The sequence below is a fragment of the Anas platyrhynchos genome, chromosome 1 (genome assembly GCF_047663525.1).
Source record: "Anas platyrhynchos isolate ZD024472 breed Pekin duck chromosome 1, IASCAAS_PekinDuck_T2T, whole genome shotgun sequence".
NCBI classification, from domain to species: domain Eukaryota; kingdom Metazoa; phylum Chordata; class Aves; order Anseriformes; family Anatidae; genus Anas; species Anas platyrhynchos.
The window spans coordinates 155,919,040-155,946,085 of record NC_092587.1 but is presented as its reverse complement, the minus strand read 5'-3'; the positions used below and the strand labels follow the sequence as shown (position 1 = coordinate 155,946,085).

Here is a 27,046-nt window from a genome sequence, read left to right as displayed (position 1 = left end):
GGGGGGGGCTCTCGGGGAGTTCCCGGCTTTGTGCTCCGCCGCCCCCCGGGGGAGGGGGCGCGGGGCCCCGGGGAGGGGGCAGCGCCGCGGGCTGCGAGCGCGTCCCGGGCCCCTCCGCGTGGGCTTTTGTTCGCGGAGGGGCGGGGGCGGCGGGCCCTCCTCTTCCTCCCCCTCTCCCTCTCCGGGCCGCGCTGGGCGGCGGCGGCGGCCGCCTTTTGGGGGCGGGTGGGGAGTGGGGGGTCGCGGGCGTGTGTGGGGGGTGCTGCGGGCGGGGGGCTGCGGGCCGGGGCCCGGGCTCGGGCCGGCGGCTCCGTTACGAAATCGGCGCGGCGGCAGGCGCGGGGCCTCGGCGGCGCCATGTTGTGGGGAGGGGGAGGAGGGAGGCGGGGGACATGGCGGCGGCTGCGTGCTGGGGCCGATTGTTCCCTCCTAGGCCCCGAGCCGCGTGTGGGCAGCGGCGGCCCGCGGGGACGGCTCCCCCGCGGCGCCCCGCGGACCCTTCCCGGCTCCTGGGGGGGTGCAGCGGGCGGGCCCGGCCCCATCCCCATCCTCGTCCCCTCCGCCGGGGCTGCGGGGCTCGGCGGGCCCGGGGGGGCGTCACGCCGTAGCCGGGCTGTGACCTCCGCGCTGCCGCCGCTGCCGGCGCCCCCTGGCGGCCTCGCTCCGCGCCGCCGGCCCTGTGTTCTCGGCACGAACACGTGCTGCGGCCGGAGGGCGGCGGGCCCGGCCGGGAAGGGGCCCGCCGAGCACGGCCACGCCGCCCCGCGCCCTGCCCGCGCTCCTCGCCGCGCCCCGCGGGCCTCCAGCAGCGCCCTGAGCTCCGGGGAGCGGCCCCGGGGGGGTCCCCAACGGGAGGGGGGTGTGGGGGTGGTCGGGGAGGGGGTTTTGGGGGGGATCTGGGGGTGTAGGGAGGGGGTGGGGGGGTTGTGAGGTGCGCGGGGGGCAGCCGGGCGTTTGGCGCCCTCGTGGCGGGCGGAGCGCGGGTGGGAGGCGGCGGTGCTGGGGAACTCGGCGTGTGACTTTGTTCTTCGCTCCGCAGGCAGAAAGCGAGGAGCTCGGCGGTGGTTTCGCAGCGTGGACACGTGCGGCGGGAGGTAACGAGGCTTGCTGGGGATGTGGAGGTAGAGGATTCGTGGAGAAAGTTGCCTTTTTTTTTATTTGCAGAAAAGGGTAAGTATTTATTTTTTGCTATTTTTTTTAATGTAGAGGGAGAGCCTGTGGATCTGAGTCAAAGCATGAGAGTTTGGTGAAGAGCACTAAATTGCGAAGACTTCCTTGGGTCTGGAGGCAGGTTTAGCAGCCCACAATTTCTCTCATTTAGAGGAGAATAATTCAAGTCTTTTAAGCACACATTTTGAAGCAGCTGGATGGTGAGAAAGTCTTCAAAATGTTTGAATTCCATATCTGGGATTTTATTTTTGTGGGAAAAGCTCATTCTGAAGTACAACAAAAGTTACAGTTCTGTTGTAGGTTAAAACTATGGTAGTAAGCTTGCTGTATCAGGTAAGACTTTTACATTGGTGCAATACGCCCTATTACAGAAGGAATAAAATGTGCTTTCAAATTTTGAATACAGCATTCTCCTGCTTTATAGTATCTCAAGTCTGTAGTAAGCAGCCATAACTTGGTTGTGGCTATTACATATTTGCATATAGAGCCATCATTAGAAACTTTTTCAGTTCAGGGCAGGCCAAACTAAATGCAGTGGGGAGGAATTCTAGGTTGAGGCAAGGTGTCTGTAGCAGTAATTGCTATATTCTGCCAGCAAAGTGAATAAGTAGAAAACATAACGCCTGGCATGTTATGATGGTATGATATGCTTTCTGGACTTCAGAAGTCTGAGCTTAAGAGGTACAAACGGTTGAGTGCAACTTCTAAGTGTCTAATTACCTAAATTGGGCATTAACTTTGTTTATATTTGTTTAATACTTGCTGTCCTTACCCTTTTCTATTAAGGAGAATGCCCTTCCTACTTGAGATGGGTCTCTGAAAACTATTAGTTATTTTTACCTCCACAAGTTGGTGTTCTGAGAATGAGAATCATATGGGAGAAGTAGTTGACTCATTTTCACAATTGGGCTCTTCTGCTGTCATAGGTATTGATTTTGGCTCTCTTGGTAATTCTGTGTGAGAGTCCTGGATGGGGTAATGCACTGGTTCAGCTTTTTCTGAGGGAGGTCTTCAGCGCAGACAAAAAAAAAAAAAATACCCTGAATATTTGTTTCAAAGCTTGGTTGTCAAAACTGCGATTCAAAATTTGATCAAATACTCACTTTGTTCTTTCTTTCAGCAGGTACAAAGTAGGCGACGTATCTTGAATTTCTAAAAGCGCTGGTTGCGTCAGAGTAATGTCAAAGTGCTTACAGTGCAGGTAGTGATATGTAGAACCTACTGCAGTGAAGGCACTTGTAGCATTATGTTGACAACTGCTTCGGGAGATCTTGCAGGACTTCAGAGACTGGAAAGGTACAGTGTGGTGGTGTCAAGTGCTTTTTGTACTAAGGTGCATCTAGTGCAGATAGTGAAGTAGATTAGCATCTACTGCCCTAAGTGCTCCTTCTGGCATAAGAAGTTATGTCTTCATCCAGTCACTCAGGTTAAGACTGTAGATGTTCCAGTAGTTTTCTGCTTTGCAGTCTTCTGTTAGTTTTGCATAGTTGCACTACAAGAAGAATGTAGTTGTGCAAATCTATGCAAAACTGATGGTGGCCTGTTATAATCTACATCAAGGAATCTGAATGCTTTCTGCCGATTATGGGATATTTGGTGGCCTTTCTTACTTTTAACAGCAGTCTAGTGAATAACAGCTCGTGTAGCACTAAAGTGCTTATAGTGCAGGTAGTGTTCACTAATCTACTGCATTATAAGCACTTAAAGTACTGCTAGCTGTAGAACTACACATTCAGCGTGTCTCACAGTTTGTTGTTTAACTGAACACTGTTCTCTGGTTAGTTTTGCAGGTTTGCATCCAGCTGTATGATACTCTGCTGTGCAAATCCATGCAAAACTGACTGTGGCAGTGACAAGTCAGTCAGTAAATGCGGACAAATTGTACCCCTTTCTACACAGGTTGGGATCAGTTGCAATGCTGTGTGTTTCTGTGGTATTGCACTTGTCCCGGCCTGTTGAGGTTGGTGGGGATAGAGGCTGAAACACTTCATAGCTTTAAGGAATTTCTCCCTCCTTCACTGATCTGGGAAACTGTAAAACCTTCAGTTTCTTTTTTGGAAAAAAAAATATTATGTAACTGTCTGTGTAACTAGACTTTCATTTTCTGTACCTGGCTTGTTTGTATGCATTGGATTTGTTGCTGATAATAAGTATTTGCTGAAGTCCTTGAGTGTGAGTTTTGTTTTCCTTTCAAAAAAGGTTGTTATGAGCTTTCTATTAAACTGGGGTGGATACTCCTTTACAATTTCTTCTCCATTAATTTGTTGGGAAGAAATGGGTCGTAAGCATCAAAAAATCCTGATGAAAACTTATACTTGTACGCTGTAAGCTTGTTTCTCGAAATTGAATTACATGAAGTGTTCTTTAGCTTTCTTTTGTACTGCTTTTTATTATATCAAAACTGGGGATGTTCTAATGGGCTTTTAATCTTCGTTCTTCATCTGGAATTTGTCAAGTTCAAACATAGTAAAGGAGGCTACAGGCAGGGCCTTAATCATGCACCACTTGTGGAATCTTTAATACTAGTTAGGTGTCCACTTCTTGTGAAGCACCCATGTTGGTGGTGAGTCTAACACTAGTCAGCTTGCAGGCTTTGGAATAATGTGATTAGGATAGGATGCATAGCAATGAAAGCAGAAAGTCTCTAAAGCTATCTGAAAAGCTCACCCATACCACTGTTTCAAAAAGACTAAGGCTGATTGGGGAAGACTAGGTACCTGGCTTCTTTATGAAGCATAAGTATAAAATCTGTAAGCGGAGCATTTGGCACATCTAGTTTTTTGAATGGCCCACATGTTAGTAAACTGCACTTCTTGCTCAAACATCAATGGCTTTCTTTTCTAAGACAGGCTTCCTGAGAAATAATGCTGTAAATTCAGACAAGTATCAAATTTGTTGCTTAAACTGCCAAAATATACAAACTATGCTCGTTTTAAAAAGCTTTTGTGTTAGAAAAAATAAGGGTATGTGGGTCAGTGCTGCCCTTACTTGCTGTTCTTGCCTCAAATTAAAACAGCATTAACTTGTTGTTTCCAAGGCAGTGCTTTCCAGAGTCAGTCAATGTATGCTGTGGTGCTGCATGGAATATTACTCCATTGTGTAGCAAAATGTTGGAGATCGAGGTGGATTTGGCATCTATAAGTTTTATTTCTGAAGTAGCTAAGCCAACTTAATCTTTAACTACGTGCTACTCCACTTCCACCCCTTTTACTCCTATCCAAGGAACTTGGAGTAGGTTTCTTACACGAAACACTTTTTTCCCAAGCTTAAAATTTTCTTTAGGCTTACAGATAAGAGGAAGCTTGTCTCAGTGAAGTCACCAGGTGAAGAAGTCACGCGTCTCATGTCCTGGTTGCTGTTCAGTATTTTTTTTTGCAGTAATTTGTTAGTACTAACAGGCTTATCTCCCTTTTTTGAATTTGAAAGCAGCATTCTTAGAAGTTGAAATGCAGGAATTGTTTTAATACATGGTGATGGTTATACTGCCATTCAAGCATCCCATTTTTTTAACTTCTTGAAGATGCATCTTAGACAACAAAGCTTGTTAAAATGGAGCACTCATGGAAGTGGTTTTTATACTCATGGAGTCTGAAATTGTCCATTAGATTTGTTGGAGAGTACCTACCTAGTTTTAATACCTTTGTGTAAAAAAAAAAAAAAAAACTGTCACAATTACTACTGTTCCCTTCATTTAATCCTTTAATTGCCCTGCCTGAAAAAAAAAAATGCACACAAAAAATGTTGCAAGTCTGTGAGGAATAATTTTATAACTTATCTAGCGTTTTAAAGACTTAGCCATGCTTTGTCAAGGGGTAATTATAACAATGCCTTTGTAACTGTAATAACAATCTTAGGTGCATGCTTTCAATACAGCTTTGTCTTACTAATTGTGAAATGTTACCAGAAGCTTGTCCCATGATTTTTATTTTTTTTGAGGAAAAATTTAAATCTACCCTAGGATTCAACCCATTCCGACAGATCGGTAGCTTTCTGATGGCTATATAGTAAGTCACATCAAGTTCTGTAAATCATTTCTCATTTTTTCTATTGCTAAACTCCACATAAATAATTGTTTTTCAATATATATTAGCTTCAGTGAAGTGGAGGCATTAAACTAGTTGAATGACAGTGTAGTGTAAGAAATAATGCTGCTACAAAGATCATTTGGCTTCAATAAAGTAAGTTGAGAGCCCTGTCACTTCTCTTTCTGTAAAGGTTGACTAGAATGGAGTGGTTAGATGAAACAAGCGCCAGTTTAAGAAGTGTGTGGAAATTATATTTGAAATACCAAAATAGGTAGTTTCTGCAGATGTGTTCAGATGTTTCTTAAAACACTCATGTGGATGGGAAGCTTATTTTTCCTGCTGGTACAGGTAATCATATTTTTCAAGCGATCTTCTGCTATGAATTAGTTTGAGCCATATACACTGATGTAAGCTTAGGACTAGTGAAGATAAGCCTGCAGAAATGTTGAGAAATTTTATAAAATGACTTTTGAGTTTGTATTATGCAGGAAGACTGTAACTTAGGCTGTCTTGCTGCACAAAAAAGTAAGAAATTCCAAGCAGTATTAATTGCCTGGAGTTTCTAGCATGATCGCAGTTAGCCTTATAAGGAAAACCTTGTCTGTTAATCATAGAAAACTTTTCTCTATACGCTCCTAGTATATGAAAGCATGATGGGAAATTATGCGGCTTTTTCACTGATTTGTCACTGAATGATACCGAGAAAACAGTTCTTTAGAACTGACTTTCTTGTGTTGACTTGCAAATATCAAAGCAACTAGTGAGATGACTGTCAGGAGCAGACATTTTGAGTAATAGCTAGTTCATAGTCATTAAATGAACATAAAACTAGAGGGGGACATCCCCTGCTGTGGCAGCATGGAGTTGTCTCTTCTGCATAGCTGACGTTATCATGAGAAACTGAACAGAGCACTTGATGTTCTGTTTTTCTCTAATTCTAGTCTTTGAAGTACATCACATCTCTTCCTGTAGTTTGTAAATGATGTCTTCAAGTCTCACTTCAAGACCTGAAGATTTCTTCAAATCAGGGTTTGTTTCTGCACCACCTTCTGTCACTAGAATTAATTCCTGCAGCTTTCTCCCTCAAATGTTTGGGTTTAGTAGCTTCAGAATAATTGATGCAAATATTATTCACTAGGTAAAATACGTGTTATTTGATGGAGGAGCTAAAGCAGCTGATCGTAAAGCAGTGGGCTTGCATCATGCATTGGTTCTTTATCGCAGCCTTGCTATGGAGTCTGCAGTTCTGTTCCTAAAGAATCTTCATTTCTGGTCAGTGGCTTGCTTCATCAATTTATTTAGGAATAGGTTTAGGTAAGAAGGTACTGAAAAATGTTAAAGGTCTGAGGTTATCTCTAGTCCACTGAGTAAATACTTCTCTTACCTTGCTGATGGATTATCTGCTGCGCTTGTCTTCTACTTCTGTGTAGCAATTTTAACAAATATCTGTCTTGATTCAGTTGGTGTGTTGAACAGGAGAAGAATAGAGAATGATGCCTGCTTATGTGTATGAGAATTGTTGGTCTGGCATCACCGAGACTGGAAATGAGTTCCCACCCTAGCATCATATCATGTTGCCAGTTCTGAAGCTTCTGGTTGCAGGAGGTACTTTGGGACACACAGAACGACTAGGAAACGTTGGGTGAACTGTGTGGGTTATGTTCATCCACATACGAGGATGTTAATACTCTCCAGCCAGGAATCATACTGGCTGTAAGAAGCTCAAATGCTGGCCTGGTGAGTAGAGACAAAAAGTTGTAAAACTGAATCTTTGCTCAGTTATTCTAAACTTTCCACCTTCCTAAGAAAAAAGTGTTTAACTCTTACTGTTAAACAAAACTATTTTTCTGTAGCATCCCAAAACGATTTAATGGGTGAACAGTTCTGTGAGTTCAGTCTCCTTTCAGGCTCACCTGCTTTTCAGGGTGGGGTGTTTTTTCATTATCCTTAAATTGCCAGGGTGACATGACACATGGGTAATTTAAGTGTAAGTATCCAAATACAGAAAGCTTGGTTACAGCCACATGCTGACTTCTTCAGGCTCTTTAGGAACTGAATCAGGTTCTATAAATATGTAGCAAACTGTGTAGACAGAGCCATAAAAGCAAATAGCTGTGATCTGTGTAGCCTTAAATATTTTTCTTTGACTTGAGGAGGTTAGTATTTCTGTTCATCACTGAAAAAAATACCACTGATTTATTTCAACCACTGTAAATTAGATCAGGTTTAGGGATCGCTGAGGCTGTGGGAAGGCATCTCCATAGTTCATGTTCTTAATGGTTCTTACCTAAAGCTATCTTAATGCATGGATTGTTGCACAAGGTTGGTGAACAGAGGTAGCTGAGACCATTTTAACTGAAGAAATGCTCATTTTGGAGATGAGTGTTCAGCGCATGTTTGGGGTTCAGGCTGGCTTTGATTGCTGCCAGCTCATCTAGTTGATCAGTGCTAGCTAGTGCGTAGCCTGAGCCCTTAATGGTGTCATGCTGGAAAGTGAAGTTACTGAAGTATGTCTTTGCTCTCCTGAGTTTGGTTGAGGAGAGGTGTGTTACACAGAGTCTGACCTGAAGATAAGTGATGGCTGGCCATGTCCTACTTACAGTAGAAATACACAGGCCTGCTGGAAAAATGTGTGATACTGCCTGGGAGATGGGAGGAGATCAAGGATGCCATTGAAGGGAGGGTAGATGAATACAAGAATGGACAGGGAAAAGAAAAAGCTCAGTTAAAGCAGGAGGCTACTATAACTTGTGTTATTTAATAATTGGTATTTTCTATGCCTTCTGTGCCGCTGTGACTGACAAGAATGTTAGAACGACTGTCCTGCTGTGGGGCATGTCAGCAGTTTGGATAGAAATGGTCTGCGTTTTAACAATGGATAAGACACCATGCAACAATAAGAAATCCTTTGGGTGGCATGTTATAGAATCTTTAAAAGGTTCCAGATACCCACATCTTTTAAGTGTGTTTATTACAGTTCCCTTCCCTGCTATAGAAGAAATCTAGCTAGTTCCTGTTTAGTGTACTTCTCTAGTTTTTTTTTTACTGTCCTCTCTGCAGAGCTGTAAAATATGAGCGCTTAGGAAGTACTGAGTCACCGATTACTTGTTTTGATATGTGCATCTCTTTTTTTCCCCCTCCTTCCCATTCCCGCATATACACAGTATGTTGGCAAAGGCCCATACTTTTTGTGGGAAATCAACCTTTACTCCAGTTTTCCAAGTATCCCCTTAATATTTTAAAGGCTATAAATACTTTGAAATAGAAAATATCTACACGGTAAACTCTAAAGCTCTACAGGCCTTCCTATTTTTTTTTTCTTAAAGACTAAAAATATGGCATCCTGAAAAAGCTTTTTTTCAAGTATCTAATCAGTTCATTATAAAAATCAGTGCTATTAGGTGGCTCATCAGATTTCTTCTTAGTGCAGTAAAAATAATGAAACAAAATAGTGAAACATTGGCTTATGGAAAGCTTTCAAAATACGAAGTGTGAACTATGTAAGTATAAAATAAAAAGATAAATACATAGTTGAATAGGTAAGAGTGCCATTGTCTATGATGAGCTCTGCTAATTGGTGGATTACCAACCTCTAGGTTAAAAACTCCCTAATTCTTATCTAGCAAAAGCTTTTCAGTGAGAGCATGCTCACTGAAACAGTACTGACCATTGTTTTCAGTGAAATCTGGTATGTATATATGAGATGCAGCTGCATATTTCCTTTACATTAAATAGTTCCTGATACAGCATAGGATAGTAAGCAAGGTACTACTCAGATTCTGAAAGGACATGTTCATCAGTATTATCAGATAAAGAATGAAAGCAGGCTGTGACTTATGTATCTGTATGTCTTGTATAAATGCTGTTCCGATACAAGTCATGGAAACTCCTCAAAATTGCATTATGGTTCCTTTCCCAAGGTCTGTGGCAGGAAATGGTCCCTCTTAGCACTCTGTAACAGAGTGCCTCCATTTAAACCATCGCATAAAAACTCTGCAAGTTCTTAGTGCAGTATAATATTGCACAGGGTGCTTAACTTCCATGAGCAAGTTTTACCTATCTGTGAACTATTAAGTCCTTAAGTTGTCTCCAGTCTGAAGGTTTTTAGCATTCTGTGTGCTCCTTATATTTTCCATTTTTTTCTAGTAGAAATACAGCCCATGTCCTATAGAAACAACTTGCTAGTGTTTCTGAGAGCGCTGGACTGGATTTCTGTGCAGGTGAGTATGCTCTAAGAACTAGTTAGGTGTTACGAAGCTCAAGCACGCTTACTGACATACTTGCAAGAATACACGTAGAGAGAATTTTAGAGTTGTCCTGAGCAACAAACATACCAGAGGTGTTTGGAGTACTATCAACAGTCAGCCTGTGAGCTTGCAAACACTCTGACTTTGTGGCAAACTGGGACTGGAGGTGGTAAAAACAAACAAACAAGCCCAACCCTCTAATTCTGTTGATGTGCTTTAATATCTGTGTCTGGAGAAGTGGAGAAGTAGTTCTTTCCTGTTCTCCCAACTCAGGTATCTCCGTCTGCAGAAAACCCAGTGATCTGAGGTGAGATCAAGTGGTCAAGCTATGAATACATCCTAATGGTCGGTGTCTGAGAGGGTGCTTCAGCAGGATAGTGAAAGCAGGTTCTGCACAGTGAGACTGCATGAGCAATCTGTAACAGGGGTTATTCACGCAGGTCGGTGCAAACAAAAGTGTGTTCTTTGTCTGACCAGGCCTGAGTCAGCTCCTCTTTGAAGCTGAATTCTGAGTTAGGATGTTTCTTTTTACTTCTATTTCCTAGCAACTCATGTCTAAGGATTGTACTGATGTCTTTGACAACAGATGTTCACTTATTAGTGTCTACTGTTAAAGTTATTTTTGTCCTTTTTTTAAGGTCTATTTATTAAAACTTAACCAATAAAGCACCTAGTGAGTTGAAAGAGATGCTTATACATGGACTCCCTTGTAATTTGGAGGAGAAATACATTTTTTCATACCACATTTGTGTGAATAAAACATTTCTAAACATGAGAGAAGGTTGAGATGGATGGGGGTTAAAAGTCTCCCCTAGTGTAGGGAAGGGGAGAAAAATCGTTACTGGAATAGAAGTCTACGTGCTGGGGAGGTTAAAACTTTATTGAAGAAAGTGCTGAGATAGACTGCTTGGAGTGAAACAGTTTAGGCTCTCTGGATTTCCACAGTGCTGTAGAGGTATATGTTGAAAGCCTAGTTTCATTAAAAGTAAACTCTGTTATTTTGTTACTTTTTGTTTTTGGTGCAGGGAGATGGAAGGGGTGAGAAAAGCCTTCAGAGTTTTGTATGCTGGATCAGTGGACTATACTTAATTCTTCCTTAATGTCATATCTTAATATAGGTATTGAATGCGCCCTAAGTATTAAGACTCTTCAAAAGTATCCAGTCCTGCTCTGGTGATGTATTACGTATGGAGGCTTTGTGTTTTTATGTTTTTAAGAGGATAAAAATCCAGAGTATTAAATTTTTGAACTGGGCTAACGAATAAGTGAAGATTTTTTTTTTCTTTTGACATGAATCAGTTGCACTTTGGTGGATACTGAGAGTCCTGCAACTTCAAATTGGCTTTTGTGAATTGAAGAAAAAAGTCATCTTTTTCCTTATGAGAAAATAATGTAGAAAATAATGGTTAAAAAGGATTCACAACCCTAGAGAATTGATACTGTCCTGGATTCCAACTGAAGATGACTGATTCTATATTATATTAAGACCACCTCTTTCTCTCTAGTCTTAAAGCTGTTTCCAGGCAGTGTATCTAGCTCAGTATACCAAGAGGTAACCCTTACACTGACTGGATGTTTCTCTGGGTTGCTTTCACGTAGTGATTGTCAAAAAAACAAACAAACATGTCTGGACACAACCTGGAATCTGGGCTAACCCCTTCACCTACCAGCATAATTCCCACCCTAAGTGGAGCACCACGACTGGCCTTGACAGACATACCTCATGCCTCTGATGTGTGAGTGGTCTCCTGGGGAAATAGCATGTGGAAACTGAACAGAAGTATGTGCAGAGGTATTCAGTACTGATGGTTGGGTGACACAGTGTGTAATGGAGCCGCATGGAGTTAAATCAGTTAACCTGAAAATCATGAAAATTATCTGATCCGTCAGTGTGTATATATGTAGTTTCCCTTCGTGTGCATCTCCAGTACTGAATTAAAGAGTTCAAAGTCTGGAATATATATTGATTTGTAGGCCTGTTCACCTTTGGGGATAAGGAAGCTATAGCACATTTCACCTACTTTTAGAAGTCTGCAGATTAATAGGACATTTAAATTAGGTTACATTTTGCCTTATGTCATTTAAAATAAAAAGCATGGGGAGCCAACAGGATGTAAGTGTATTCTTGCAGGCATTGCAGAAACAAAACTTAGAGTACTTGAGAAATTTAAGGGATATGCTATGTTCATGAAACAAGATGAGTAGTCATTTAAGTTCTGTTGGTGATAAATGGAGTCTTCTATAGCCTGTAAGGGACTTGAAAAATCTGCCTCGCCTTTTACAAAAGTTACATGCATAGGAGTCTTCAGCAAAACAGTCTAAACAATAAATGGGTAAAAAGCCATTTGCCTTGTAATCTAGAGGGTTTTAATAAAGTGCAGCAGAACAATCAAAGGTGCATAAAAATATACATCTGCACTCCTTTCCTGTGCTGAAAGAGGGATAGAAGGAAATGCTGAGAGCTCAGTGCTGTAGCAGAGCTACCAAAGTAGTGTTGAGGCTGTGTGGTCTGCCAGCCAGACTCTTCTGCAGCTCTTTTCGGGAGGAGGTGGGAGCCTTGGGGAGAGCGATGTTAAATGATCCTTCTTGTTGAAGATTGTGTGATTACAGCAAGGGGTGCTACCATGCTGAAAGGAGAAAACTATAAAAGCTGGATGAAATTAACCTGGGAATTCAAATACCTGTCCCTTCTCAGTGTTTTCGTAATACTGGCTTCCAACAATGAGCAACAAGAAGGAAACCTGTTAAGATTTGCTTTGTGCCCAGAACAGAAAACCAGATTGATCAATCATCCTTAGGACTGCTGTTGTAACTATTGGTCTTTGTTACGGCTTCTACCAGACAGTGGTGCTGGTTCACAGTCCCAAACTGACAAGGCACTGCTTTGAAAGAAACACTACTTGAGACTAAATGGTCCTTACCATTGCAATAAGACCAGGTGTGGAAGCATGACTTTTTGAGGTCTCAAAAACCTGGGTTGCCAATAATTTCCTGTTTGTGGGTGCCCTTTTTGGCCTGATGTCCAAGTCTGCTGGTATTCAGAGAAATAACGACAGCTCCTGACCATGCCACAGTTCATGAAAGGTGTGCAGCACCTTTCATAGGGCAGCAATACCAGTCTGTATTGGTGATACCAAGCATGTGCAGTGTGAACTCATACATTGCTTGCTGAGGAAAAGCATGTGCAGTATGGCTGTAACCTGTAGAACTGGTGCATTTTATCACTGCGTGAGTCTCCCACACGATTTGAACTTTGTCAGAACATTGGTTAGCTGCTTTACCCTCATTCACCGAGGAGAGATCTATCTTGATGTTACTGAGACTGAGATTAACATCTGTTGGCTTCGTGCTCCTCGTTTTCAGTTGGGAAGTTAATGCATTACCTTATTCAGAGAGTTTCAGAAATTGTAACCATGCAGCTGTTTATCCCTGATAGACCAAGTTGTCTGTTCTAGTATCAGGATCATGCTTGCATTTTGCAAAGAGTTCTCATACTCCTTAAGTCTGCCAATAGATCTGAAAGTGCAGAAGTTACAACAAAGTCTAGGAACATTGGTACACTTGAAAGCTTTCTAGTCCATTGTGATGCTAGTGTAAAATGACTCTTTCTGCCTAAAATAGAGTATGAAGCATGCTTCTTGGTCAGATAAGGGAGTTTAGACTAGCGTGCAATGGAATCCTGTAGTACTGTTCTAACAAAAGTGACTTCCACACGTACAAACACAAATCTGCAAGAAAGCGGTAGATAATCCAGAAATACATTGATCTGGAAGCCCACAGATCTCAGCAATATGGAACTAGGAGGGAATGTGTTAAGCAGTGGGAGTGCTGGCAAAGATGAGTAACCGGGTGAGTTCCATGTTTTATGAACAACACCTAGCAAAGTGTACACTTGGTCTTCTGCCCAAATGAAGTAAGTTTCCAGGTCTGCCTAATGAAGTAAAATCACAACTTATGTGCTGCTTCCAACCCTTGTGCCCTTGGAGCTTACAGTCTTCCCACCTAATTCATTTAGGGATATCAGAAACAAACTCAGAGGTACTTACCTGTAAACAGATGGATTAAGCTCTCAAGACTTGGGGAAAAGACCAAGCAACACACATTTCCTCAGTGTGAGGTAAGTATTCTGAAACTTTTCTGGATGCATCATGAAGACAAACCTAAGGTGATAATAGCATTCATTTTAATAGATTTATGTAGTTGAACTCTGCTACTTCTAATCTGTGGACATCCTTTTGATGGAATGTTTGATACCTTTTACCTCACATGACAAACTGCCATGTTGCAATCTGATTGTCCAGTACTTTGTGTGGGAGGTTTTGTGTTCATCTGTAGAACCTGCACAACACTGAACGTGTGTTCAAGATGGGAAGGCCCCCTTTTTTTGAGGTGTGGTCTGCTGTATTTTTTTTGTCAAAGATGCTTGTTTTCCCCATGGGTTGCGACTCAGATTCCAAGCCTCAAGTTGGAGAGACTACAGCGTAGGTCTTCCTTTGGACTTGATGGTGTTTTTTTATGTAGATAGTAGGAATCCTGTTTCTGAACTTTAGTATACCTTTGGAAGGTCACTTTTAATTATCTCAAAATCAAGGAAATTACTGGACATTGGCACAGAAAACTTTTTGTGTTCTTGGTCTACCATAACCATGCTTTTCCAGATTTGGAATTTGTCATTGCAGGATGTATTGATGTTGTACACTTAACTATAGTTCCCCATCCCACCATTCAGGTATAAATAATTAAAAATATTTTATAACATTATTTAGAATAAAGATTCTTTAATATTAAAATCTAGTTTTGACTTGATGAATTCAATTAAGTTTTCTAATAAATAGACCATGGATTCCACTAAACACAGGAGACATGTAATGAAGCTGCAGATGTTTACCATTTCTCTGATAGTTCTGACTTTTTTTTATTACAGCTAGCCTTTTTCTGAGGATGCAAGGCCAAAAAGTGACTGTACTTACTACTAACTTTACATCTTTATCCTTGAGGGGGCTGTGAAATGTTACAAACAAATCAGGAACCTTCCTCATTTCTCCAAACTTCAGGAAATGTTATTTCTTCACAGCTGCTTATTTCCCTAGTCTATGCTTTCTCTTACTGTGTGTGTATGTCTCTGTATAGGTACATATGCCTATATTTACACCTCCAAAAGATAAAGGGGAATGTTACTAATACACAAAAGCTGACATATTTTCACAATTGCAAAGAACAGGTTGGCTAGTAAAATGCCTTCCTGCATAGTATCTGCTACAAAAGATCAGGATATGGAGGAAAAAAAAAAATCACTGTTGCTTGACAGAATTTCTTTACTCCATGCATATGTTATACTTACATTGTTGGTGTGTGTGAAACTAAAATCTTCCAGGAAAACCTGTCAGTTGAGAGGGGAAGAAACTTTTTTTTGGCTTGAATGCATTTTCTGATGACTGAAATTGGCTGAGGATAGTGCAGGTGCTGAACCTGGAGGTACACAACATACACAAGTTTTCTTCCTTTTTCTCGAATTCCCTGAACTATTGGAAAGTTGAGCTTTTTCATTAGCTGGAGAGCAATTGTGGAAAGATGCTCAAGTGTGTCCTGAGTGGTGGGTGCAACTGGAAGAAATGAATGGGAGGAGAATACCTATTAAGGGATGTGTTTTTTTAATACACATATATGTGAATAGTAACTTGAGTGTTTCTAAAGTGATGGATGGTTGGTTGGAAGGACATTAAGGAGAAAATTATAGGTACATAGATAGCCCTAGGAAGCTGCTATTAGAGTTAGGATACTGAGTGAACAGAGCTGTGGTATGACGTTGCCACAGCCCTCCTCATATTCTTGTGGGGGAGTGTTATGTATTCCTTGATGGAGGCATTATGGAATTGGCGCTAAGAAAGCTAGGACAGCTTAAATACTTGATGTAGTGAGATTCTTTCTCACTAGGGTCTACTTCAGTTGTGTATAATTATTTCCTTAAAATTTATCAGTTGTTCAAAGCGCTGAGTGCAATGTCATACAAAGTGATAGTAAAAATGTGATAATCTTGATCCCTCTATTTGTGATTTTCCCCCTCCAATTTAAGAACTTGGTGGTTCCTATGACCTGAGTCCTTGCCTTGTTCAACTGTTCAACATCTGCTAAAGGTTTGTAAGTTCCAGCCTTAAGTTGTGCTGTGTGGCTGACTTACCTCTAGGAGCTTTCTTCTGTAGTTGACAACAAATGTTGAGGTCTGCTCCAGTACCTCGGTACTGGAATGCTGTGACGCAAATTGAGCTTACTTCAGGATGCCTTAGAGACTGAAATTAGCAGTACGTATGGTTATATGGTTGTATGCTGGTTAAATATCCTGATAAGGTTGCCAGTTCATGTTGTCCAGGTTTCATCATCTGTGCTGATTGAATTCAGCAGGTGACAATGGCAGGGCTCACAACAGCTGACAAGTTTGGCTGCCTCAGTTGAATTGGTACAGCTTAATAATGGAAAATAATGGTTAAAGTAGGCTCTGTGAGGAAACAGAATAGAGGGAATTAATGCGGATCTAGATTTCAAGATAAAAGTTCAAGATAAATTTTCAAACTTGGGCAAAACTATTAGATAAGATACCAATGTATACATTGTGCAGAACACTTCCTTTAACGAGTATGCTTTGAAGGTACTATTTCCTTTTTGCTGATTAATCTGTTGTTAAATTTCCATTAAGTATTTGAAAATAAGTGATAAACTTGTTTTTAGTGATAAATGTGCAAAATTGAAGTTGTGTGGAAACTTGTTTGCATGAACTAGCACGCAGGAATTATATCTTCTATATACTTCTACCAGGGACTCTGTTTTTTAATTTAGGTGCCTAATTGAACTGAGAACTGGAAGAGCTTCTAGGTTAAGTTCATGCCATGTCACTAGAGGTAGAAATATTTTAAAATAAATACCCAACTTTCTTTAGTCAAGTGCAAAGCTTTCTGAATTTTAATAGGGTAAGAATTATAATATTGCCTCTTAAGAAATGAGGGGAAACTCAGTGGTGACAGAACTTACTTTGCATGTTGTGTTTTGTATAAACTGCTCTGGAATAGAAGTTAGCTAGCTGTTGCCATGTCTGAACAGTTGGTGGCTCCAATGCTTTGCAGCTGTCAGTATGCGTAATGCCAAAATAAGCTAATTCAGTTCTAGCTGTATATGTTGAACTAGTTAGAAACTTAGAATGACAGACTTAGTAAATAGCCAAACACACCCAGCTTGCACTTTAAGCCATTATGTAAGATCCCTTCTTAATATTTAAATAAGCACTAAGTTCTGCATTCCTGTCAAACTTGATATAAAATCTAAGAGGCTACCTTGCAAAATGCCAATTCAGAATCAGTAGCAATGTTCTTGAAACCAGCACAGCTGACAGACCACTCTTATTCCATATTGCAGGATTGCACAGGCAAGACAGATGACAGCTATCCTGACCAAAAGGCAGGCAGGGGAAAATAGTCAGTTTCCAGGAAAGAGGCAGAGAGGAGCATGTCTACTATGTACTCAATCTTGAAACTGAGAGACAGGCAACTGCTTATATACCTAAAAAGGGAAATGTTTTGTTTTGACTTGAAGTAAAAGGTTTAGAGGGCAGTGGAGTTTGATAGAGTAAGATCATAACTTGAGAAGAGCCCATGCTAATGAGCTGTCATTTTTGTTCATGTGACTGTACAAACATTTATTAAACAGAGAACTTAAGTGGAATTGAGAACTTTGTAGAAAGTGTTAGCTCTAGAAATCTGCAAAAAGGCTTGGATTAAAAAATAAAAGTAGAAATTGGACTAGAAATTTCCAGGGATGTGTGTTGCATTTTTTTTAAAATCCCCAAAGTCCCTGAAAATGTAATTGAAGAGATAGAAAACTCCTCCCTGAGTTTACATGTTTTGCTGGAAAATGAAAATGTAGAGCTAATTTTTACTTTGTTTAAAAAAAATAAATAACTGAAATATTTGTATTACGTTGTCCTGAACTAGTGTAGGTACCTTATGTTCCTGTTTTCATTTTTGCCTTGTTTCTCACCTGTTTTTGTATTACCATGTTTCCTTCTTTAAACTTCTGTAGCTTGTCGTGGGAACAGCCCTGATGGACAAAAATATGAGGAGAGCAACCTTCAGATACGGTTTAGCCCTCAGAACTAGAGTGAGGTAGAGAGCAGCCTGAGAAGTTGTAGGCCACTATGAGTCAAGGTGAGAGTGCAGTCTGTGTAGCTTTTCTGTTTCTGTAGGGTTCAGTGTTACACACGAATGAGTTCTCTTGGGGCATTGGCAGCATGGGGGGCAGCACTGGCTGTATGCAAACAAAATTCCTTGCAAAGATACCTTTTTTTTCTGTCTCCTGGAGGAAAGAAAAGAACAAAAATAGCCCTGCTGAGCAGAATTTGCATGACAGTTTGAATTGCTCTATAACATCATGGTATCTTTTGCAATATTTCATCAAACAGTATATTCTAGCAAAATGATGTGAAAATAAATATTATTCAACTCGTACCTTCATTGTTTTGGCTTACAAAATTAAGATTTCTGAACTCTTGACTCTTTTTGGTGTATACAAAGTCATCCAGGACTTCCACTTAAAGACAAGTCTGGAATGCAGTTAGAGGTACACTATTTACAGGAATCGTGAAGGAGAGCTGCTTTAGCTTTTCCTTTGAGTCTACAGAAACACTTCACAGATGTTTTTTCCTTTTTTGTCTTATTTCTAGTATTTTAAGTTATCAAGTGTTCATGAATTCTGATGCAGCCTAAGATTAAACTTAGCTTTGTATTATTTTAACACTGCTTTGGAATGCTAGGTGGATAACATCAGGCTAACTTTCTAAATATTTACATGCTGTAATGTCCAATTCTTGTTCATAGAGTGGATTTGTAAGACCCAAACTAGATATTCCTCAGTCACATGCAATATTTAGTTTCCATGAAATGTATGTTAATGCTATTGACGAGCTAGGAAATGCATGCAGTTCAGAGATCCTTTTCCAGGGTATGCCTCAAGCTAGTCAGCTCACTAACTGGGAGAGTTTCCAGTTTATAAAATACATTCTTTTCCTATGCAAGAGGAAGTTCAGTTTCTTAAGAGTGGTGATAAGGGGTGGTATGAGAATTGGTGGTATGTGTGTATCTGCATAACCACGCTGTTTTTGTGTTTGTTTTTGTTTTTTTTTTTTATAATGAGGATCTAGGCCTAACTATTTTCATACATGAGGCTATCTGTTTACAAACTGGAGAACTAAAGGAGAAGTACAACTTAATAGGTAGTTCAGGAACAGCAGAAAACCTTGTTTTGTGGCTGGTTTTGTTGTCTGAAGCAATCAAACTGTAACAGACATTTCTGATCTCATACCTCCCAAAAAGTACCCATACAACTCCCCAAAAGTACCCATTAACTAGTTATTAGGGGCAGGTAGACACGCACATCATTACATGTACAGTGTGGTTTTCATGAAATGTAAGGTTGGAAATTGACTTATAATGTTTTGGAGTTCCTTACCAAGGTCATAAATGCTTTATGTAGTGGTGTAAATTGCATCTTGTTAAATATGCAGTGATTTATGAAGAGAGCATGAGATGTAGTTAGGGAGGCTCAACAGCCCTTCAACAGAAAGTTATAGCTCTATTTTGTTTATTTATAGTGCAGAAAGAGATCTGCACCAGAACTTCAATATATGAAATACTTGATAATAAGTCAAAGGAGATTGGAATCGAATACTGACTTCCAGTACCTCAGCTTGGTGGACTGAAGTTCTACTCTCACTCAGGCCAGTTGCTGCAACTATTACAGCACAACTGTTATAGTATGTGTTGGGAAAACAAAATATAGGTGCAAACACCCTTATTGATATTTGACCACAAAACATAACAATTAGAGCATTTTGGGCTGAACTTCTGGTTATTGTTTTCACTTAAGTTATGGATTCAGGTGGGACCTAGTGATGAGGTATAGGTCACTTGCTCAACACTGACAGGGTGTAGTTATTAACAGCCTGCTTCTAAACAAAAATGTCTGAGAGCCTTTACTGATGGAAACTTCAGCCCTTATTGACTCCTGGCAGTGGTTAGGTTTGTCTAAATGACAATTTAAAATGACTGAACTCTGTATTTAATGCCAATGAATTGGTCCCCTTTAACTGCCTGGATTCTTTTGTTCTACAAACAGTAAGCCACACTATGAAAAATACGAGAGCTGAGGGAAAAACGCCAAAAAGCATTGTAGCTCTGTGGGTTGAGTTTTTATTTAGGACTGAAATTGCACTCTGCAAAATATATATATTTTTTAAATTTTTGGTGCTGTTTTAAGTAGAATTAATATAACTCTAGTTTGCACTTGTTGAAAGGGGGAATGCTAAAACTCATGACAATATAAGCACTTAATTCAGTTGCACGAAGTTTAAGGATCAAGTATGTACGTTGTTTAGATGCAAGTCCTGTGGATTATACCTCTAAGAAACAGCTTTTCATATTCTTTGCACTTAAAAAAAAAAAATATAAAGAGAAAAAAATGGGCATCACCTACAGAGTTGGAATAAATGCTTCACCAGTTGCAAGGGCATAAAGAATAGTAAATAGCAGACCTCGTGAATGATGCAAATTACTGTATGAGCATTTATACATGTGAGCGTTGACTTACCTGCTAATTAGAATCATAGAATATGCCAAGTTGGAAGAGACCCATAAGGATCAAGTCCAATTCATTAGGGTGGTGCCTGGTCCTCTTGTTGAACAAGTATCTGATTGCAAAGTCTCCTTGGGCATCATTGTTCTGATGAAGTAAAAGTAATGCAAACATCACATGTGGACTAAAGGAAACAAATTCACCTCTCTAGGCATGATGAGACTTGAATATTTTATTAACTGATAGGCACAGTTCTCCCTTTGTGACATGCAGGGAAAGGAATAGGTGCTTCCTGTGTCTTACGTACTTAGGGGTAACCAAAATAGCATGTTAACTTTGTGTAAATGTTTCAAAGAAGAATATTTAAGTATCAAATGAAGTGCATGTTTTTTTCAATACTGATGTTGGTAAATGGTGATATTGAATGTGGACTTTTTTTATATTTGGATCAGAATGCGGAGCTGTACTTCTAGTTACATGACACCTACATTTGTGTGTTGCATGTGAGTATTCTGTGTAAGTTGCTGCTTTCCTCTGCTGCAGTCTTCCTTACTGAATTCCCTCCTAGAGAAACACTGCAGATGGTCTTGTCTGATCATGTTCTTAATTGGGTGGGCCTGAGTTAAATATCGTGAAAGCAAGACGAGTGATACTAATCAAAAGGAAACAGAGTAAGAATGTACAACAGGAGGATATCTGATGAAGTCCCCATGGGAATACTATACCTATCAGTAAAAAGTACTTTTGAAAGTACATTGATGGCTGAGCCATGCTTGAAGTGTAAATTATTAATTAAATAAAACCTATATGAAAAAATACGTATGCAATTACATAGGGGATACATTTCTCTGTGAATGCTTGAACTCATAAATTACTGTAAAGAACTGAAGCATGCATTGCCTACACTTCTAAAACCATTTTTCCCTTTAAGGGAAGCAGTGATTTTTAAAAAAAAAAAAAAAAAGTTGGGGGATGAGGCAGGACAAGGCTCCTCCCTGCATGCTGGCAGGGGGCTGCTGCCTGGAGCGTGACATGGAGCAGTGTTGCTCGGGGTCTGAGGGCTGCTTCTTGGGGATCTGGGCCTGGTGGTATTGTGGGGAGCAGGACAATGCTGTGAGGAGATGCACAGGGGCAGGAAATGGGGACACAAGGGATGGTCAGGGCAAAATGTACAGGGGGATATGCATTGATCAATGTTCTGCAATAATAGCAGAAGGGTGTTTGTTATGTGGTTTCCACAAAGGATGGACCCCATGGCACAGCCCATATTGGAGCAGTTATTGAAGAGCTGCTGCCTGTGGGAAGCCCGCCTAAGGATCAGTTTGGGAAGGACGTCATCCCATGGGAGGGACCCCACGTGGAGCAGGGGCAGAAAGTGACCATGAAGGAGCGGCCAAGGTGAAGTGCTGTAGACTGACTGTGCTGCTTGGGGAGAGGATGTAGAAGAGGTTGGGGAGAGGGGAAGGTGTTTTTTGCTCTTATTTTCTCACCGCTCTGGTCTGTTAGTGACAGGCAATAAATTGTATTAATCTTTCTATATTTAGTCTGTTTTGTCTGTCACAATAGTTGGGTGATCTCCCTGTCCCTATCTCAACCTTTGAGCCCTTTCCATCGTATTTTCTCCCCCATTCCTCTGAGGAGGGGAAGTGAGAGAGTGATTGTGGTGGAGTTCAGCTGCCCAGCTGGGTAAAACTACCACAGTGGGTGTGGTAGGGTGTGGGTGTGGTGATGGTGGGAGAATAAACTATGATGCTCTGTTGTTACCAGCAATTATTTCCCCAGCATTTTGTATCAGCTGTCTCCATGTTGATAACTCATTGTAATTGCAAATAGTAAAACAACAACAACAACAAAAATCCTGTTAACATTTTTATAAAGATTTTTTTGGTGAAATTTAATAACTCAAAATGAAAATCCACACTTCGACCTGTATTTGTAAATACATTCTCAAACTTCCATAATACTGGTATGAATGCTTTCAGTACTACAGTTAATGGATCCTTAGATGAGCTAAATTTAGAGATGAGTGTGCAATTTTACTGGCCTCATGTAAATTTATGGGGTCATTGGTAGCAGAGTAAGGTAGTGTTACGAATCCGAATGGTGCGTAGCTTTTAGTTCTGGTTTACTAGCTTAATTAGCTCAACCTAAAGTAAGAGGAAAAAAAAACACCTTAGTAACCGTAAAATAGTTCTGCATAACTAGAAGAAGAAAAAAGTTGTTCCCTGCTGTTTCTTCAAGGAGCTCCATCTGAGTGTTAGGATCTCCCACTCTGTTCAGAACAAAAGGATAGTGTTGGAATGAAGAGCTTACAAAGAGCTCTGGTCAGTAGAGCAGAAATAGATGCATGGAGTTGGCCATAGGGACATGGTGTGAACATACTAATCAAGACAACAGTCCATGTTCTTAATGAAGAAAAAACTTCCTTACGTGCTATGATGCATGTGAAGATAATAGTTATGACTCAGCACCTAGAAAGCCTTGAAGAATGACTTAAAGGAGAATGAAAAACCTTAACGGATGTTTGAACTACTTTCAGATACATGAAGCAAAACAGGAGATAGTATGAAAGTATTTCGTCATTTCAGAAGTTGAAGATGGAGGCAGGTCTTGTAGTGGGAACATGTTTTTTATATCATTGGTGAGATGGGAACAGTAAAGGGATATTCGATCAAAGACTTGCGTTTGACATGACAAAAGGAATGTGCAAAAAGGTGTGGATAAAGCAACGGGTCAGGAAAGTTATTTCTGTAGCTGCCTTCTGAAAGGATCCAGTCAGGGAAGGCAGCTCAGCTAAATAAAGGGTTTCAGTATTTGCAAACAAGATGGCAGTGTTAAGAGTGTTAGCTATGTAGGTAAATAGGAAACTTAAGTGCTGTATGCCCAAAATAATAAAGTTTCATTTTAGCTTGATGAGTTGCACCAGAGGATTGAGGTAATGTAGTGGTTTGTTCACGATGGAAGGAAGGCAAAATGAGAATGTGTGGAAGTGTTGGGTTCTTTAGTCATTCTGAGTGGACAGACAGGTATCAGTGAGGAGACACCGATGTATATGTCACAGCTTTGGTCAGGAAAAGAGGCAAGACTGTATGTGCAGCTAATGCTGATGTTCACTCTCACCAAGTTCCTATATATCATCATGTTGAAATAAGAAAATTCCTTTCTTATACATATTGTTACAAATATGCAGGAAGTTTGTCCAGAATATTTGTTTTATGAAACTTGTTAGCTAGAAGATATGTATTTTTTTCCTATAACACAAAGATCAGGAAAGATTCAAAACATAAAACTGGCAGGAAAAATAAATTGTCTCTCTTATTTAAGCTAAAGTTAATTATTTCCTTCATAGTTGTTATGCTAAAGTAATTTAGCAAAAAGTTTTTGCTAAACAAAGTTTTGTACTAAATGAACCTTCATCTCAAATGAGGTAGCTAAAGGATGTATATAAAACTTGTTTACGAAAAAACACAAACTTTTTTTCCCTTAATCTGTAGAATTAGTGTGTAGAGGTTTCAATGAGTTGTGACTGGCAGAAGATGGGATCAATTCACTGTAAATCCCTCGAGTCCAGGATCATTTGTTGCTGTTGGCAAACTATTGTGCAGTTGTGATGTAAACAAGAAACTTGCACATTTTTTTAAAGTAGGAATACTTTTATTTCTTATCCTTCAAGACTTTCCCCTCTCCTCTAATAATTTTCATAGATTTATTGTGAATGCTGTGCATGTCTTATGTTAGGTGTTGAAGCTGGTGTTCCACGATTCCCAGAATTTCCTCTACAGTCTTCAAGTTGCTGAATAAGATCCTTCACTTTCTGTCTTCCACATCCGAATTGTTTTCCCCAATGTTATTTTTCAATATTTAAGAGTATTCTATTTTAAGAACTTGTGCTCTATTGACTGACAAGGTATTTATTGTCCATTAACAGCTTACAGACAAGGCATTGCATTTTTCATTATTTCTATTTTGGTCTAAAACTTCTTTGGTCTAAAAAATCTTTTTATTTGCAGGGGTACATCATGTTCTGCTTTCCCCTCTTTATCCTCACGAAAGGCCCCAAATCTCTTTTGCTGCAGTTTGCTTTATCAAAGGATTGTAACCTGTTATCTGTGTTCACTCTTTACATTAAATGCCATGGTTCTGTTTACTAACAGTAGAAGAGCAGTAGAACAAACTATGTTAAAGGATGTTTCAAATAATATATGCTGGAATTTGCTGACAGAAGAAAACTGCCAAGTCCATGAGCATAGGTGGCTGAAAAAAGGAAATGCTGGTTCTTTCCACTTGTTACAAATTGTCACTCAGTACAGGGGATGTCAATATAATGGTTCCCTTCTCTTATTGCTTTGCTCAGCAGTGAAGTAGTTGATTTCTAACTGATGTGTCAATTTGTTACCCTTATTTAAAGGGCTGTGTAGAATAATTCACATTCTCCACATTTATTTTTTTTCAGTCTTGTGTTGAAATTGCTGCCACAGTTAAAAGATTTCAGTGAAAAGATTTGAGCAAGAGCTAGGATAGACGGATGTTGGAAAGTGCTGAATGATCACTGGCAGTTTCAAAACTTAGTAAGAAAATATTTCCAGCTAAATGGGGTAAGATATATCATTAAAGCTTGTGGGCTTCATAAGGGAATCTAACTTGAGGGGATTCTGAATTTCAGAAGCAATTTCAGAGAGAACCTGATGAACCCAAGCTGCCTGCCCAGTTGCTCCGACAGCTACCACCGGACATTGGCTTCTAAAATCAGAGATTTTGCGAACCAGTCCTCTGTCACTTTTGCCTCTGATTACCGGAATTTTTGAAGCTACCTTGGAGGCAGCTGAGTTTTTGGAGGCACTCTTCAGGAAAGCGCAAGCCTGGCATCAGAAGGCGAGCTCACAAAACCCCTCTGCGACCACTGCTGTTGTGCAGTGTCTCTAGAAGCAGGTCGCTTGAGGGCCGTCCTGAAGGCGGATCCTCGGGGGCTCCCTCCTCACACAGCGCTGCGCTGCCCCTTCCCCTCACGCCCGTGCTGCCGGGGTCTCCTCTTCCCTCAGCGCCGCTCCCCGAGCCCCCATACCCTGAGGGGCCACCTCCGGGGACTCTTCCTCGCACTCTGCGGGCGGGGACCGGGGGAGGGTCCCGGTCCCGTCCCCGTCCCGTCCCGCCCGCAGGGGGCGACGCTGGCGGCCTCCCCCCGCCGCCTCGGCTGCCGGTGGGGCCATGGCGGGCAAGGGGCTCGGCTTCGTCGTCCTGGTCCTGCTGGCCGCCCGCGGGGCCGGGGAGCCGCGGGGCTGCCAGGCGGTGCGGAAAGTTTTCCAGCTGCGACAGCTCGGGCCCCTCCGCGGGGTGCCGGACTCGCCGCGGGCAGGTAAGGGGGGGGGTTCGCCCAGCCCGGGGGTCGCGGTGCCGCTGGACCGGGGCGAGGAGAAGCCGAGTTAGCCCTGTGCTGAGGGAGAGGGGCTTGCACCGCTGTAGCTGTAATTAAACAAACTCCCCGGAAAGTAGTGTGCTAAATAGTAGGAATCTGAGCGCAGCCCAGCGTAGTGCGGGCAGCGAAACTTTGTAAGCGCATGCAAAGTGATGTGGCGGAGCGTATCAAGGAGACCTACCTACCTTCTGGGGTCTGCGGCTTGGTCCTCCAGCCGTGTGAGTACCTCAGTGGTGCTCCTCGCAAATTTAAAATGAACACCTGCGTGTAAAATCCATTCGTGTTTAGGTGTCAGGCGTGCTACGAAGCGCGAGTCGATGCTTTCCTGGCAGAAAATGACTTCTGTGTGCAGCGGGAGCTAAATTAACATCCACCCTACTTGGAAACAGCAGCTGCCTCCTCCTTTATTTAAGATGATCTGCTTAGTTTTATTCATTCTGCAAGGCATGCTGTGTCTATTCCTAGAGGAATCACTTTAAAATACAGCTTTTTAAAGACTCTGGCTTCTAAATTGTGCACCGTAATGCTGTGTTTAAGATTATCTGTTGTATTTCGGTCACCAGTACTTATAATAATATACGTAGCCTTCTTACGTTGTCTCTAGCTAAAAATTTTATCGTCTTTACAAAAAAAAAAAGAAATATTTGCTTTTGTTGGAAAGCCTGGCTGGATGGGTACTGTGCAAAAGAAGATACTTTATCTGGAAGCTGAAATCTGAGTTGAAGCCCTGTTAGTGATTTAAATGTCTGGTATTGATTAATCACGTGAATGACATCAGGATGAATGATAGAGCTATTGTGGTTGTGTTCTCATTACGTAGACTGGTGTAGCTGTTACACTTTCTTTTGCCAATACCATTTATTTTGGCACCAGACGTTCACTTGTGTACTGCGGACAGGGAGAAAATGTGTTGCCTCCAGAGGAAACAACTGTGGTATTTCATGCATGTTCCTTCTGCCCTGCTTCTGTCTTTCTCCCTTCCTCTATAACAGTTTCATATCACCACTCTCATTTTATTCTTTTCTGAATTTCCCGATCCCGAAGCAAAAGCTGGTTTTGTGCAGAGTAGTAGAACGCCCTTCTCCTCCGGTGCCCTGCGAGCAGTGGTCAGCAGGAGGTGCGGTGCAGCCGTTCGCTCTTTCAAGGAGTTGTGGTGCTGTGAGCAGCCTGGAAAACCTCAAGGAGCTGAGCACATGCAGGATTTCTTGCTTAGAGTATCTTTGATCCCAGAGGTACATGAAACAAATGGTTCTGAATGCTAAAATCTGTTCAGAGTTGGATGACAAGAAAATGGGGATTAAATGAGTGTTTTAGATGATTTAAGTTTGATTAAAGGTATTCGTAGGTTGGAAACATAATGGGAATAGGAAAGAAGTGTCACTTCTGCTGATGATCTTCTATACTCAGCCTTCTTCTGAATCAAGAAGTGAAAAATATTTTAAAACTCTTTCTGAAGGCATTTAGAAATGTGTGTGTATCCTATGTATATGCATAAGCACCTTAGGTAGGTGCCTGCTTGTGAAAATAGGTGTCAGAGCTGCAGTTATGGGTCTCAATTCGCTTACTCAAATGTAGGC

At 41.2% G+C, this 27,046-nt stretch overlaps 1 protein-coding gene and 1 long non-coding RNA gene across 4 annotated transcripts in view; one reads left to right on the top strand and one right to left on the bottom strand.

Annotated features, from left to right (window-relative positions):
• The first annotated feature begins 923 nt into the window (after positions 1–923).
• The window catches only part of GPC5 (glypican 5), a 762,495-nt gene continuing 736,372 nt past the window's right edge, over positions 924–27,046 (top strand). For 2 of the 3 annotated variants that reach the window (XM_027443115.3, XM_038173481.2), the window contains exon 1: positions 14,464–25,409. In XM_027443115.3, coding sequence (XP_027298916.3) covers positions 25,262–25,409 — 148 coding nt within the window. In that variant the 5' untranslated portion in view covers positions 14,464–25,261. Of the gene's footprint in view, positions 1,171–2,290; positions 2,467–14,463; positions 25,410–27,046 lie in introns of those variants that run through there. The other variant, XM_038173480.2, reaches the window with a different exon arrangement.
• On the bottom strand, positions 15,814–25,790 carry LOC140001295 (uncharacterized). The gene is made up of 3 exons (XR_011806373.1): positions 25,655–25,790; positions 20,072–20,203; positions 15,814–15,935 (listed from the first exon to the last, which is right to left on the bottom strand). It is a non-coding gene; the product is annotated as an uncharacterized lncRNA (long non-coding RNA).